General features: G+C 34.7%; 4 protein-coding genes and 1 pseudogene across 5 annotated transcripts; 4 read left to right on the forward strand and 1 right to left on the reverse strand.

The window, feature by feature from the left end:
* The first annotated feature begins 1,196 nt into the window (after positions 1-1,196).
* LOC18050110 (F-box protein At5g49610) lies at positions 1,197-2,024 on the forward strand. Its single transcript, XM_006442727.2, has one exon. It carries the CDS (start codon positions 1,197-1,199, stop codon positions 2,022-2,024), a length of 828 nt encoding a protein of 275 aa, XP_006442790.2.
* A 1,546-nt stretch (positions 2,025-3,570) lies between these two features.
* LOC18050111 (selenoprotein F) lies at positions 3,571-7,213 on the forward strand. The gene is made up of 4 exons (XM_006442728.2): positions 3,571-3,828; positions 5,139-5,197; positions 6,225-6,406; positions 6,997-7,213. Exons 1-4 carry the CDS (start codon positions 3,660-3,662, stop codon positions 7,076-7,078), a joined length of 492 nt encoding a protein of 163 aa, XP_006442791.1. The 5' UTR covers positions 3,571-3,659; the 3' UTR covers positions 7,079-7,213.
* A 1,169-nt stretch (positions 7,214-8,382) lies between these two features.
* Positions 8,383-13,254, forward strand: LOC18050113 (the record flags this gene model as incomplete). The annotated part of the gene is made up of 4 exons (XM_006442731.2): positions 8,383-8,629; positions 11,058-11,116; positions 12,127-12,311; positions 12,908-13,254. Coding segments are annotated over 4 exons (567 nt in total), but the record flags the coding sequence as incomplete, so codon positions are not given.
* Positions 8,649-10,888, forward strand: LOC18050112 (annotated as a pseudogene).
* Positions 13,255-13,264: 10 nt separating the features above from the next.
* LOC18050114 (UPF0481 protein At3g47200) lies at positions 13,265-15,027 on the reverse strand. 2 transcript variants are annotated; one of them, XM_006442733.2, is made up of 2 exons: positions 14,858-15,027; positions 13,265-14,727 (listed from the first exon to the last, which is right to left on the reverse strand). In XM_006442733.2, exon 2 carries the CDS (start codon positions 14,710-14,712, stop codon positions 13,411-13,413), a length of 1,302 nt encoding a protein of 433 aa, XP_006442796.1. In that variant the 5' UTR covers positions 14,713-14,727; positions 14,858-15,027; the 3' UTR covers positions 13,265-13,410. The 2 variants fall into 2 exon arrangements, with proteins under 2 accessions (XP_006442796.1, XP_006442795.1); XM_006442732.2 differs by having other exon boundaries at positions 13,265-14,765.
* Positions 15,028-15,770: the final 743 nt, after the last annotated feature.

Here is a 15,770-nt window from a genome sequence, read left to right on the forward strand (position 1 = left end):
ATCTCTCTATTAATAATACTAGATTATTTCTCACATAATATTCAAAATAACTTTATTTTAATTTATTTATTTTAATATTTTATATCTATTTATTATAAAAATTACTTTAATATAATAAAATATTTTTGATAGAGTGAAAAGTGTAAAAATATTTTGAAATGCATATATTATTACATTTATTTTAATGTTATATTTCGATTTATTATAAAATTTTAGGGTCTTTTTTTATTTATAAAGTTAAAGGGTATTATAAGTAAAAAGAGATCTTATGTCTCTTATTGAAAACTTAAAGGTCTTTTTGATCATTTCCAAAACTTGGGGGATGTTAGGTGTCCTTTTTCCTTTTTACCCGTGCAACAACCATGCTAATAACTAATGTCAGCCATCTTAAAGTAATGTTTGATATCTTGCAACAATTTTACTAATAGTTATTCTATAAAAAATTAATTTAACAAATTGAGATTAAAAATAAAATAATTATATAATAATTTCAGTGAATTTTTATGTTATTTATAAGGATAATTTGATAAATTATCAATTTTTTTCTTTTCAATAACATTCCCAGGAATATTGTTACAAAGATGTTATTGTAAAAAAAAACAAAAAAGTAAGGGGTAAGATGTAATGTATTTAACAATAGAGGTGCCTTGAAGTATATTTTTTTTTAAAAAATATGGGAATTCAATAAACGCTTAAAATATAGAGACTAAACAAGCTTATGATATACTGTTAATTGGTTGTTGAGGTGATTTTCTCGTCTGATTCAATTTACTATTGCACTCTTCAAAAAATTGTTAATGCTCTAGAATTAACGTTGGATTGTGATTGAATCCGATCGAAAAGTAATTACAAGAAGTTGGTTTACAAACTGCAACTTCCTCTGATGGTAAAACTCCAGAAACTTTTTATGATTCAAAACAAGTTTCTATTTTGAGCTTTAGTAGTAATTCCTAGAGATATTTTCAAAGTGCGTATGATGAGCTTGATGATGTGGTAGATTGCATATATCATAATTGAGCTGAGTTTTATCCAATCATCATATATCATTATTGAGAAATTTTCTTTATTCAGCCTGGGACATGAGTTGAGTAGATATTATTTTGACAGAAAAATATAGTGGTAGATTGACCAAACGAAGAAAAAGAAAAATAAAAAAGAAAATGAAAAGTCCAAAACTTTTGAAGGCAGATGAGACGATGGCGAAAAGCGAAGGATCTATGTCTGAAGACACTGTTATAGAAATTCTATCAAAATTGCCCGTGAAATCATTACTACGGTTCAAGTGCGTTTGTAAATTTTGGCATGAATTATTCGGAAGCCCTGGTTTCATTTCCAAACACCAAGAAAATGAACACAGTACCCGTCTCGTCGTACGCTATTTGGCTGATGACGAGGATGATCCACATGAGGAGCGTCTTTGTATTTGTTTATTCCACGATGAAACATTGGCAGATGTATCTTTGCGAGAAGATATTCTTCCAGTAATGCCCCGAGAAGCATGTCCAATGGGCCCTTTCGAATGGGGTTTGTTTTGTTGCATTTCAGACATTAAGCAAGAAATAGGTTTATGGAACTTTGCCACCAGGGATTACAAAATTCTCCCGAAGATCAAACCAGACTCATTCTGGACAATTTATGGTGTTGGACTGGGAATGGATCAGAAAAGTAACTGCAGCAAGTTAGTATGCGCGATGGCTATTGCCGAATATGATCATAATGACGTCCTAAAGTCGTCAGATTCAAATCAAGTTGCAATTTACAGCATTGATACTAATTCCTGGAGAAATTTTCAAAGCTTGGAATTGAGCAAGTATAAATTCGAAGTTGGTGACACGTCAAAAGGCAGATACCAAAATGGAGATTGTTACTGGCCGGTAAAGCCTCGATTTGAAATTAAACATCCCGACTATAAGGTGATCCTCTCATTTGACCTGAGCAATGAAGTTTTCCAAGAGATACAGCCGCCTGATTGCCGTCATGAAAGCCCAATTCACTGGCCGTATAAAGCTTTGGGGGGTACATAATGATTCTCTTTCTTATTTGCTATTTGATGAAGAGAAGGAACTGTTTTGACATCTGGATAATGAATAAGGAGAGTCACAATTATAATTGGACCAGACAATTCATCGTTACTGCGCCTTTTATTGCAAACGACGAAGAATTTGAAGTGTATAAAGTTCTTGGATTTTGGAAAAACGGTGCCTTCCTATTTGCAATAACTGACGAGGGACGCATATTTTTGTATGATCCTACTGCTGAACAAAAATTCAAGGACCTTCAACTTGATGATGATATAACGACTGCTTCGATTTACCTATACAAGGAAAGCTTATTGAACGTTAAAGGCAAAAGGATTGTTCGCTTTATTATGTTAATTTCTTTGGCAAGCTTGCCTCCGTATGTACAAATTATCCAACGAGGGTCGGACACTTTAATAAAATGCGAGAAAGCTGTTACATAGTCCAGCTTTTGGGAACTCTCACTTAAAAATCACTCAATCTGTATATCTATGTGTGTATGATAAAAGTAATGAAAATTTAAAACATTAAAAATACAGATTTTAATATATTATAAGTCAAAATATATTGAATTTAGAGTGTGTATTTTTTATCTTTTAACTCTTCCCTTATTATAAAATCAACTTTCTTAATTTCTATGAAATTTAACGACCAATTAAACTTTAGCTTTCCCTTTAATCACCGAATTGATTCACATTTATTGTTTAGTTTCTTTTCAACTTTTTACATTGAAGCTTTTTAATTTAGAAGATCATACAAAAGTAACTGTTCTATTTTAGACTTTTTAAAAAATAGATAAAACTCGTTTAATCCCTATATTTTGAGGTTAATGTTTATATAATCAATATATTTTTTAAAATACTCAAAATATCTTTATTGCTAAATTATTGATATCTGTGGAGTTACTTTTTATTACTTTTTATTTGACAATATTATCCTCTTACATTGTTTCTTTTTTCTTCTTTTTGGGACATTAATAAAGAGAAAAAAATAAATTACCAATTTAATCCCAAAAAATAAAATAGAAACAAAAAGAATATATATTAATTTTTGTGAAACACTATGCTAAGGAGTTTAATATATCAATTTTTTTATTAATGTCTAAAAAATTGGTAATTTAATTTTTTTTACAATATTAATTTTTTTGTACGTACATGAGCCTCGACAAAAATTATTCTTTTGTGGTAAATTGGTAATTTAATTGTTTATTTTTATTAATGTGTAAGGAATATTATTGTAAGATAGTAATATTATAAAAGCAGGCAAAAAATAACAAAAAGTACTGGCAGAAGTGTTAATAGTTTAACGGCATGAATGCTTTGAGGTATTTTTAAAAATATAGGAATTAAATGGACCACAGCCTTAAAATATATGGACTAATCAAGCTTTCACCCTTTAGAAATATTTTAAAACCATTTTTTTTTTAAATGGAACAAATATTAGGATTAATAAACTGTAATCAGATTTTCAGATTTCCAGTTTTTAATGTACATAAACTAATACGACATCGTTTATTACCAGAGATAAACGATGTCGTATCCTCGATTTAAGAACTTGACTCCATGTCTGCTCTGATCTTAACCGACACAGCAAGAACGAGAGAAATTCGATTTTAGAGTTTGGAGAAGGAGAAAAAGAGAGATGGGTTTGTCGAATATTTATGAAGCGGTGTTGTTTATAGTGATAATATCAGCAGTTGCAGTGACATCAAAAGAGCAACTGAGCACAAGAGAATGTGAGGATCTGGGATTCACAGGGCTTGCTCTTTGCTCTGATTGCAACACTTTCGCTGAGTATGTCAAAGACCAAGGTCACCCTTTTCCATTTCTCCTCTCAAATTTCCATTTTTTCCCTTTGTTATTTTATTTTATTTTTTCTTTTGTAATTGCTTTTACTGTAAATTTTACATTTTTTTTTTGCTGGTTTCTAGTAATTTTCTGGGGTTTCACTTATTTGGATTGTTGTGATGTATTTGGTTTGGAATTTGAGTTTAGGGTTTTTGTTATTGGTTTAGTGGTAGAACCCAGGTGGGGTTTTCAAAGTGGATTGGAGGATTATGTGTTTCTTGTTAAAGTAACCGATTTTTTTTTTTTTTTTTGTAATTTTTTCTGTGTTATTCTTACATAATTGGGTTCTAATGCTGGACTCTCAAGTTGGTTATCTTGGGTTTAGGCTGAAAATGTGGAAGAAGCACGAAATTGGAGATGCCAATGTTGTCAATTAACTGTAAATAATTATACAAAGTTCTTCGAGCTGTACATGCTTGTTTAGATAGAAACTTTATTTGGCAATTTTATCTCTGCAAGAGACTAAAGTTGCAGGTCCAAGAATTTTTGTTTTCTGAGTTCGAAAGTGCAGGGCATAATTAAACAAAGAGAGTTTTCTGACATATACTGAACTTGAGTATGATAAGCTGGTTCATAAAAATCACCATTGCACGGTTTAATCATCTGAAATGACAATTAAGTAAAAGGATGTAAAGATATTTTTTCACTTTTCCGTTCCATGTGGATGATAGTGTGTTCTACTGGATATAATTTTAGCGCTTGGCTTTTCCTTCAGTTTCGCGTTGCTTGATTGTTGATATCTTTGCTAGTCTGTAAACACTGAATCTTTAGTTGCTGACCTTATGATATTATCCAGCTGGAAGCTAGATAAACATTAGGCTTACAAATTTTGCCTTCCCTAAAATTTACTGAGTGGAGTTGTTTATATTGTTGTTTGCTTTGTGTTCTTTATTTTTTTCTTTTCCTCTCTAAAAGTTTTTTTTTTCTTATTATTAAAGTGATTGAAGGCTGAATGCAGTAATAATGTTGTTTTAATTATAAATAAATAAAAATTAGCCACAGTAGGTAGAAATGTAGAATCGCAGAGGGTAGCCTTGGCAAACCTATGGTAAAATTGCAGTGAAAATGTACAATTGCGGAGGATAGCATTGGCAACCCTATGGTAAAAATGCAGTGACTGTAATTTGAGTTTGGTCAAATAATTGGAATTTGGAGCACAGTTTGTCTTCCTGTGTGTTTGATATATTTATTGAACTCAATTTCTGCCCAAAATTTATGAGACTGGCTCGTTCACATTGTTCCAAATATGCTAAAGTTCAACGTTTGGTTGCAGAGTTGGTAGCTGACTGCTTGAAATGTTGCACAGAGGATTCTGATGATTCCATGAGCAAGGTACAGATCTTTCGGAAGGAATGATAAGCATGATTTCCTGATTAGAAATTCGATGAAATATTTATGAATCTGCTGTTGACATGTTTTAGGTCTTTTAATTTCTTTCTGTTATTTCAATGATCCTTCCTTTTCCTTGAAAGCACCCTTTTAAGATAGACATATGGTAAATTCAAACAGATTTCTGCATTTGACAAAGGGGAATTCTCTAGACATCCTCCTTGTTTGCTTGTTTGCTCTCCTTTATCTTTAGTAAATAAGTCTTTAGTTTTCTACTTGTATTTCTTTTGATGAGTACAGGCATGGAACTCTACAGCTCTGAATGCCGGAAGCAAATATGTAGGTTTCTAAGGAAGAAGAAATGGTTAACTTCCTTTGATGATGACATTTTTGTACATCAATTTCCTTATTTGAGAAATTTTGTGCTGCTTGTACCTTTTCCTTGCTGATAAGAAGGCACATATTCATTGCTTCTATCTAAAAGTTTTTATCTTTGCCACCATGAGAAATATGTATGAGAAAGGAGATCTTTTTTGCACGTTTGTTAAATATTTAACAAGAACAGTAATCTATATCTATAATACGTGGGGGGAAAAAAAGTCTGAGAATTCCCATGGTACAATGTGGCTTCATGCTTTTATGATAGAAAGTATTCAAATGAGGATTTTGGTCTTTTACTAGATCGCCTGAGGTAGCCATGGCCTTCAATTCCCTCTTCTAAATGTTTTGAGGATAAGATCCTTGACTCCCCAACCACACCAGTTCTCATGAGGTGCACCTCTCCTCTTTGCATGGTTATAAATCATTTTTAGTCTTGTGTGTGTGCGCACGTGTCTGTTTTTCTTTCTTCGGGAATAAATCGTCGTCTTGGAAAGTCAAACAACTTGTCCTGTATCTGCTGATTTGCACAAAAGGAAGTCTATTTTTTAAATATTTACTTCAAGCATTGCGTTCTTTGTTTGTTTCTGGTGTACCGTTTTGTCTCTTCAGCGACAATAGAATGACGTATAATGATCTGATTAAATTGCAGATTACATATTCAGGTGCAATACTGGAGGCGTGCATGAGGAAATTGGTTTTCTATCCTGAAATTGTTGGTTTCATTGAAGAAGAGAAGGATAAGTTTCCTACAGTTAGAGTTCAATATGTTTTCAATTCTCCGCCTAAGTTGATAATGCTGGATGAGGAGGGGCAACACAAGGAAACCATAAGGTGAGCTGCTTTTGTTAATATTAACTACTGATATTACTCTTTTTTTAAAAAAATTGCCAGCAGGATAATTAGGAAACTGAGCCTAGAGTTATGCTAGATGTCACTCATGATAATTAATGGAGACTGCTGGAAATTTTAGGCTTACGTTTTATCAGTGGTTGCTGCCTTTTACCTCCATATTTCCCCACTATTACCTTTTCCTTGGTGAAGAAGCATTTAAAAGACTATATTTTTCTTCTGAGGTACTGTAAATAAATTTCGCCTGGACCAAGCAGCACTAAATGAGTATGATGTCCTCCTGTTATGTGCTTTAGATCTCACATTGATCCCACATGGATGCCTGAATTTCATAAACCTTGTAATATGTGAGGTTGTGACCTGAGGATCTAATAACTCAACGGTGGCACTGTAAAATTCGTAGGCCCTCTTTTCTGTTGTCAATTGAATTAATGCTTCGAGATTAGGTTTTCCTGAGCACTTAATAGCTCGCATATGCATACCTTATTTATTTTCTTTTTCTCATTCCCTTTCCCATAGAGTAATGAAGTCCTATAACAAATTATGATTTATTTTCTATGATTCCTTTGCAGAATTGACAATTGGAAACGGGAACATATGCTGCAGTTCTTACAAGAGAAGGTTAAGCCTACTTCAGCTTCAGCAAAGATTTAGAGTGATGTATAACTTTTTATTGGAAAATTGAATTTACATGCAATGTAGTATACTATGAGAGTGGGCATAAATTATTACCCTTCTTTTTTAATCTTAGATTGAATATTAAATCCAAATGTGATGAATTACTTACTATCCAGCGCACATTTGAAGTGTATCTTGGACATATTCTGGAGAAGTTGTTTGGTTTGAGATAAATTCTGGTACTCTGATACTATTTTACTTCAATGACAAGTTTTCATAATTTTTTGGATATGCATGGTGGAAAAGAATACAAGATTATATAATCTAAGCATTTTGTTCATCTTGTTATAAAGTTTTGATTGATAATTATTGAATAATAGTTCACACAGGGTACAAGATCTTTGACACTTTTCAGATTGAGCTACACTCAGACACTCAATATAAAATCTGACAATATATCGATTAAAATTGTGGAATCTACAATCCGATGATAGAACAAACTGATTGGATCAAAGTGAGTAGAAGGAGAATAACGGCTGCAATAACGGAGATAGATGCCCATGAACTATTGAAGTAATCTTGTTTCAACATTGCCTTCCACCTATGCCAACGGTATCTGCAATAGGCCTTCAGATCTTCAATAAGACCAGTATACTGGAAACTTTGAGCGGACAATGAAGCTTCCTGGACAAGGTTGTGAAAAAGAGTCGACACAGCTTCACTGTTCCATCGCCAGTTTTCGATAACCTGGTTTTGACTAAGTCAACATCGCGTGCTGTGTTGACGAGGTAATTCGTGATGATAACGTAGTCGTTTATATACCAGGTACCACAACTTCTCGGGCAACCGATGCAAACTCCTGAACTTGCCTCTCAAAGAATCTGCTAATCTCTCGATGTCAACAGATTGATGATGCTCGGCATTGTCCATCTTCTGTCCCACTTGCTGCGGTTGGTTCAGACAATAAACAAGACGCTTAAACTATCTCTAGCTAACACAACATAATAATAATGATAATGTTTCCAAAATGATTAAAGATATAAAAATAGAAACAGACTTTGCCCTTTGTCATGTGCATACACGGCTAATAAACAAGATATATAAGTCATCGCTACCTTATAATTACTCTAACGTAAAAAATAAATTATAATTACATATGTAAAATAATAAATAATAAAAAATATATTATAATTTTAATCGTATAATTACAAAAAAATATAATACACCGTACAACAATTTCAACATAACCGAACCCAAACAAACCCATGTATACATTATATTGAGAGACCTACAAAAGCAAGCAAGTCACTTTAAAATTACAGTAAATGACATAATGCGCATGCCAAGCACAGAAGGAAGCACGTGAAATTATAATAAAAAAATGGCGTAGTTTCAAATTATTGGTATTCCCTCTGGCCTTCGGTTCACCTTACTCGAAATTAGATCAAATCGGGAGCTATTCCCATCGCTCATTTCATACACCGGGGAACACCGCCACTCCGACGCCGGTCTGCCTAACCACACCGCTCCTACGAACTCTGTCGGCGGAAAAGAGACACTCATTTCGCCTTGGAGAAGATTCTATTGGTAGTAAGACTCGATAATTTCTCGTTGCACATATTATTACTGATATCACTATTGTTTTGATAAATACAGCAATTAGGCATGGAAATTGAAAATGGTTTTTTTTTTATTATACATTAAGCTTTCATAATTTGTGTTAACTGTTTTGTGAAGTATATATTTGATGTATTTTGGTGTGGTTTTTCACTTTTAAATAAGCTTACAAACATGTGTTATTATTTTATATGCATGTTGTGGTATTCGTGATTGGTCTGATTGCTTGTGGGAACCAATTGTGGCTGCAATGTGCTAGATAAGCATGAATCTGCTTTGATCAAATAGGTAGGATTTGATCGTCTGTGTGGGCGCCCAACTAATCAGAGAAGAAAACGACCAATTGACAGATAAAAAGATGCCAAAGTTCACTCTCGATAATTCCTTCCGTTTTTGCAACCAAGAAGAGACCATATCTTACTTTCACTCTAAATCTATTGAGACGCTACAACAAAAGTTGATTCAGATTGGTTTCGGCAGTTTGCACACGAAGAGCATATCCAGGCCGATCTGATTGGATGGAAGAAGATGTTGGTTAAGATTAATGAGGTGCTAGGTGATGCAGTGGAGAAGCAGACAACGAATCAGTCAGTTAAGATGTGGCTTGCAAACTTCAGAACTTGGCTTGTGATGTTGAATATTCGTTGGATGAGTTTCGGATGGAAAGTTTCCAGAGGAAGTTGATGCTAGATGATGATGCTGTGGATGAGTCTGATTCCATAGCAATGTCCAAAATAAAGGAGGTCAATGCTAGATTGCAAGATATTGCATCGCAGATAGACCCACTAGGTTTGAAAGAAAGTTCAGGTGGCAAGTACAGAAATGTCCGGCTAAGATTTACCCACAATCCCTTTGGTGAGTGAAGCCAATGTATCGGCAATGATATTCAAATGGAAGCCTGTGATTGAGCTGACAGAAAGAGTGGTAAACTGGTGTCGGTTTTTTCCCTTAATTGAAAAATAAGGTAAACCGGGATCAGTTTATTTCACTGTTTATGTCATCACTCTGTCAGTGCTCTGACAAATTGCTAATGCTAATTCCATATTTCCATGTGTGTTTGTTCTTTCTTTCTTTTTTTTTATCCAAAGCTATTCTTGGCAGCGGTAAGACGTGTGGGCAGAGATCCTGGCCCTGCAATCTTTAGTCCATTAATTAAGAAAGCTAAGGATTTGGCTTTCTTGGAAAAAAAAAGGTGGTCTTGCTTCTTTGGAGAAAATAGGATCTGGTGGGTGTGGAGAAGTTTACAAAGCTGAACTACCAGGACAAAATGGAAGGATGATTTCTATTAAGAAAATTGTGGGGCCTTCAATGGATGCTGCAGCATTGATTGAAGAAGATAGTATGCTGTTGAACAAGAAAATGAGGCAAATTCAGTCTGAGATGCTGTTGAACAAGAAAATGAGGCAAATTCAGTCTGAGATTAATACTGTGGGTCAAATTAGGCACAGAAATCTTCATCCTTTGCTGGCTCATGTGACCAGGCCCGACTGCCATTTACTTGTGTACGAATTCATGAAGAATTGAAGTTTACAAGACATTCTCAACGATGTCTCACAAGGGAGACGAGAATTAGATTGGCTAGCTAGACACAGAATTGCACTTGGACTGGCTTGTGGGCTTGAGTATCTGCATATGCACCATTGCCCTCGTATAATCCATAGAGATCTAAACCCAGTGAACGTGCTTCTAGATGATGATATGGAAGCCAGGATTTCTGGTTTTGGTTTTGCAAGAGCAATTCCTGATGCTCATACACATATCACAACTTCGAATGTGGTGGGAACGGTGGAATACATAGCCCCAGAGTATTTGCAGATGCTAACACGTACTGAAAAGTGTGATATATACTTTGGGGTGTTGCTAGCTGGTCTGGTGATGGGAAAACTTCCGTCCGATAAATTCTTCCAACATACAAACGAGATGAGTTTTGTTAAATGGATGAGAAACGTCATGGCCTCTGAGAACTCTAAGCGGGCTATCGATTCAAAGCTCGTGGGCAATGGTTGTGAGGAGCAAATGCTTCTTGTTTTAAAGATTGCTTGCTTTTGCACTTTGGAAGATCCTAATGAAAGACCTAACAGCAAGGATGTTAGGCGCATGTTGTCGCAGATCCAGCACTGATGACCTTATGTGGGTAGTTTTAAATGTACAAGAATAACACCACTACCTATCATGAACAATGTATGCTTGCAAATTAAGTTGTATAACAATGATCCTTCTGTGTTTTTTCTTCGAATAATCTATAATGTGGTTAACAGTGTTGTAATTTCACAAACTAGAAACTATTTCTTAGGGCTAGTTGTCCCACTCCCTTAACTGTTCTCACTAATAATATTATTTATAAGAATGGTTCTTTCATATTGTTACAAATATGCTAAAGTCCAACTTTTGGTGGCAGAATTGGTATCTGACTGCTTGAAATGTTGCACAGAGGATTCTGATGATTCCATGGGCAAGGTGCACATCATTCAGAAGCGATGATAAGCATATTTTCTTATCAGAAATTCATTGAAATGTTTATAACTCTGTTGTTGACTTGTTTTTAAGTCTTTTATTTCTTTCTGGTGTTTCAGTGATCCTTCCATTTTCTTGAAAATTACCCTTTAAGATAGATGCAAGGTAAATTCAAATAGAGATTTCTGTATTTGCTAAAGGGGAATTCTGTAGACATCCCTCTTGTTTGCTTCTCTGCTCTACTTTATCTTTCATAAACAGACAAAGTATTTCTTTGATGAGGACAGGCATCGAACTTTATAGCTCTGACTGCTGGAAGTAAATATATAGGTTTCTAAATGCGAAGAAATGGTTAACTTCCTTTGACAATGACATTTTTGTACATCAATTACCTCATATGATAAACTCTTGTGCTTGTTAGACCTTCTCCTTGCTGACTTCTTGATATGAAGGCACGTGTTCGCCACCTCTATCTACAACTTTTTATATTTGTCACCATGGGAAATATGTATGCGACAGGAGATCTTTACATGTTTGTTAAATATTTAACAAGAATAATTGTCCATTATCTATAATATGTGAAATAAAAAGTCTTGAGAATTCACCATGATACAATTCGGATTCTTGTTTTTATGATAGAAAGTATATGAGAATTTGGTCTTTTACTAGATTGTCTAGGTAGCCTTGGCCTTCAAGCTCCTCTTCTAAATGTTTTGTGGAGAGGATCCTTGATTCCTCCTATTGCACCAGTTCTCATGTGGTCCACCTGTCATCTTTGTGTGGTCATAAATCTTTTTTTGTCTTTTGTGTGTGTGTGTGTGTCTCTTCTTCTTTCTTGGGTAAAGTAAATAGTGGTCTTGGAAAGTCAAACAACTTGTCATGTATCTTATGATTTTGAAAAAAGAATATTCATTTCAAGATTTTGTCTTTCTCTGTTTGGTCTCAGTGTACAGTTTATGTTTCTTCTGAGAAAATAGAATGATGTATAATAATCTGGTGAAATTGCCAATTAGGTGATTACTTATTCAGGTGCAATACTGGAGGCGTGCATGAGGAAATTGGTTTTCTATCATGAAATTGTTGGTTTCATTGAAGAAGAGAAGGATAAGTTTCCTGCAGTTAAGAGTTCAATATTTTTCAATTCTCCGCCTCAGTTGGTCGTGCTTGCTCAGGAGGGGCAACACAAGGAAACCATAAGGTGAGCTGCTTTTGTGAATATTAACTACTGATATTACACGCCTTTAAAAAATTTCCAGGTGGATAATTAGGAAACTGAGCCTAGAGTTATGCTAGATGTCACTCATGATAATTAAGTGAGACTGCTGAAATTTTTAGGCTTACATGTTATCATTGGTTGCTGCCTTGTACCTCCATATTTCACCTCTATTACATTTTCCTCAGTGCAGAAGCATTTAAAAGACTATATTTTCTCTCTGAGGTACTGTAAAGAAATTTCACCTAGCCCAAGCAGCATTAAATGAGTATGATGTCCCCCTGCTACGTGCTTTAGATCTCACATTGATTCCACAGAGATACCTGAATTTCATAGACCTTGTAACACATGAGGTTGTGGCCTGAGGGTCTTATAACTCAACGGTGGCATTGTAAATTTGATAAGCCCTCTTTTCTGCTGTCAATTGAATTTGTGGTTCGTGATTAGGTTTTCCTGACCACTTGATAGCTTGCATATGCGTACCTTATTTACTTTTAATTGCTCATTTCCTTTCCGGTAGACAGATAGAGTAATGAAGTCCTAAAAGAAAATATGATTTATTTATTATGACTCCTTTGCAGCATTGACAATTGGAAACGGGAACATATGCTGCAGTTTCTAGAAGAGAAGGTTAAGCCTACTTCAGCAAAGATTTAGAGTGATTTATAACTGGCTTGCTTTATAGGAAAACTGAATTATGTGCAACAACTATGCTATGAAATCAGGCATAACTCATTACCTTTTTGTTCTTAGTTTGAGTAACAAATCCAAGTGTAATGAATTACTATCTGGCACACATTTAAAGTGTTTTTGGACATCTTCTGGAGAATCTATTTGCTTCAAGATGAACTCGGCTACTCTGATATTATCTGACTTTAGTGACAAGTTTTGAGAACTTTGTAGATATGCTTGGTGGACAAGAATACGAGATCATATAATATAAGCTATCTTCTTATGAAGTTTTGATTGATTATTATTGAATAATAATGCATATGTGGTACAAGATTTTTGTGACTTTTCATATTTGGCTACACACGAACACGCAACATAAAGTCTGACAACTTACAAATTAAAATCAGGGAGCCTACAATGCGATGATGGAACAAATTGCCTGTATTAAGGTGAGTAAAAGGAGAATAACGGCTGCAATAACAGAGATGGATGCCCATGGACTATTGAAGTAATCTTGTCTCAACATTGCCTTCCACCTATGCCAACGGTATCTGCAATAGGCCCTCAGATCTTCAACAAGATCAGTGTACTGGAAATTTTTAGCAGACAACGAAGTTTCCTGGACAAGGTTGTGAAAAAGATTCGACACAGCTTCACTGTTCCATAGCCAGTTTTCGATAACCCGGTTTTGAACAAGTAAGTCAACATCGTGTGCTGTGTTGACGAGATAATTCATGATGATAACATAGTCGTTTATATACCTGGTACCACAATGCAATCTCTCAAAGGCTTGAAGGTTTCTGAATAAAATCTCTGTGGACTCACTAATTCTCAATAGCGGAATTTCCAGAATGCCCTCGACATTGAATGTTATGTCGAAGAGATTTGTGCTTGAACCCAACTGAAACTTGACTCCAGCTTGGTGAAGCTGCGTTGCTGTAGGTATATTCTGAGTTTCAGTTCTGAGTTTATTTTGTGCCCGGCAGGACCGTGGCTGGGGTGGCTGAAAACAGAGTCTTAACAAATCAAGGAAATGTTGAGCTTGCTTAAAATGGGTCTCGAACAAATTCGCCTCCATCAAGGGAAACTCATAATTATCTTTGTAGAAGCGACGGGTAAGTGAGAGCAATGAAACTCCATTGTAGGAATCATGATTCACTGCTGTCTTGGCAAGATTAAACAGGTCATCAAGAATGAACAACGGAAGCTGATTCTCTAAGAGCCAAATGTCAAGCCACATGTTAGAGATCAGCCTTGATTTGGTGAATATGGGGTCACCAGTGGAAACCAAATTGGGGAAGCTATATCTGAGCAAGAACTCAATGAGAAATACAGCGTCCACTAAAACCATTGTTATAAAATCCTCATTTTCAAGTCTAATGGTTTCTGCATAACAATCACGCAATTGCTCTTCCTTGTTCTTTACATATGCAAGAAATGTCTCGATGCTTACCTCAGTTCGTTGAAGAAAATATTCAAGGTATCTAATTTTAATCTCTTCCGTGGCTCTTAGCTCTTCGTTGTCACCGTGATGAAAGGGACCAATAGAGACTAATTGCGGAGTGTGAGCTTTCGGATTTAAACCCCGGATTTGCTGAGGAACCCTGTAGATGCAACACTTCTGGGGTAACCGATGCAAACTCCTGAACTTGCCTCTCAAGGTATCTGCTAATCGGTCGATATTAACGGATTGATGGTGCTCGCCGTTCTCCATCTTCTGTCCCGCTTGCTGCAGTAGACTCAGACAATAAGCAAAAATACTGAAATCTGAAGATCTCAACAACAGAACAATAATCCATATGAATACTGTATAGATAGATTCTGAATTGTCAGAGAATTAAAGAAAAAAAAAAACTTACTTTGCTCAGTCTATAGCCTGTCTGTACTGTGCATACATCGGAACAGACCCAATAAGATAGAAGAAAGACAGAGAGAAATTTATTTTGACATAATCGAACTCACTCGGTTATGCAATTTCCTCCGAAGCAGCTAACACCAAGTCTTCAAAAAAAACAAAAAATTTTCTCGGTCAATCAATAATGATATGTTAAAGATGCCAGCGAACCCGCATTATAAGTTAATAAATACGATAAGGGGTAAATTTCAGTTATCCCCTCACGAAATGGAAAATTTTAAAATACCCTCTAAATTATTATAGATCTCAATTTAACTTCTATTTTTATAAAGAAGTTACAAACACTTTTATCAGTCCACTCTCACTTTTCTCTTATGTTTTGAGCAAAAATAATGGTAAGTTAAAAGTATACAATAATTGAGTGAATATTTTAAAAATTATTATTTCACAAGAATAATTCAAAATTTACTCTATGATAAATGGAATTTTTCACTTTTCTTTCATAACAATAATAATTAAACAAAAATTTAATAGTGTGCCTTCAGAAATAACAACACATAGATACAATTGAGAGTTAGATTAATTTACAAGATTTATTATAATAGTTTGCAGTCAGTTAAACAAAGAAAAGTTTATTATGTAAGGAGAATAGCTACTGTGATGGATAATTAGAGAATATATCCACTTAACATGCACAAACCAAATCATGGTTCTAGCAGGAACTTTTTTAACTATTTTTTAATCTCGTCCCCCATAATGATTGGATCAACTAATTAATATTGTAATTATTAGTTCACTGGATTAGTTTTTAGTCATTCTAATTTGCTAGTTGCGAATATTCTTTACTCTAATGGTCTCTATCTCTCTGAATTCAAATAATTAATTAATTATAACGAACAAGAGATGGTGTTTAATAG

Source organism: Citrus clementina, unplaced genomic scaffold (genome assembly GCF_000493195.1).
Source record: "Citrus clementina cultivar Clemenules unplaced genomic scaffold, Citrus_clementina_v1.0 scaffold_3, whole genome shotgun sequence".
Lineage (NCBI taxonomy): Eukaryota > Viridiplantae > Streptophyta > Magnoliopsida > Sapindales > Rutaceae > Citrus > Citrus x clementina.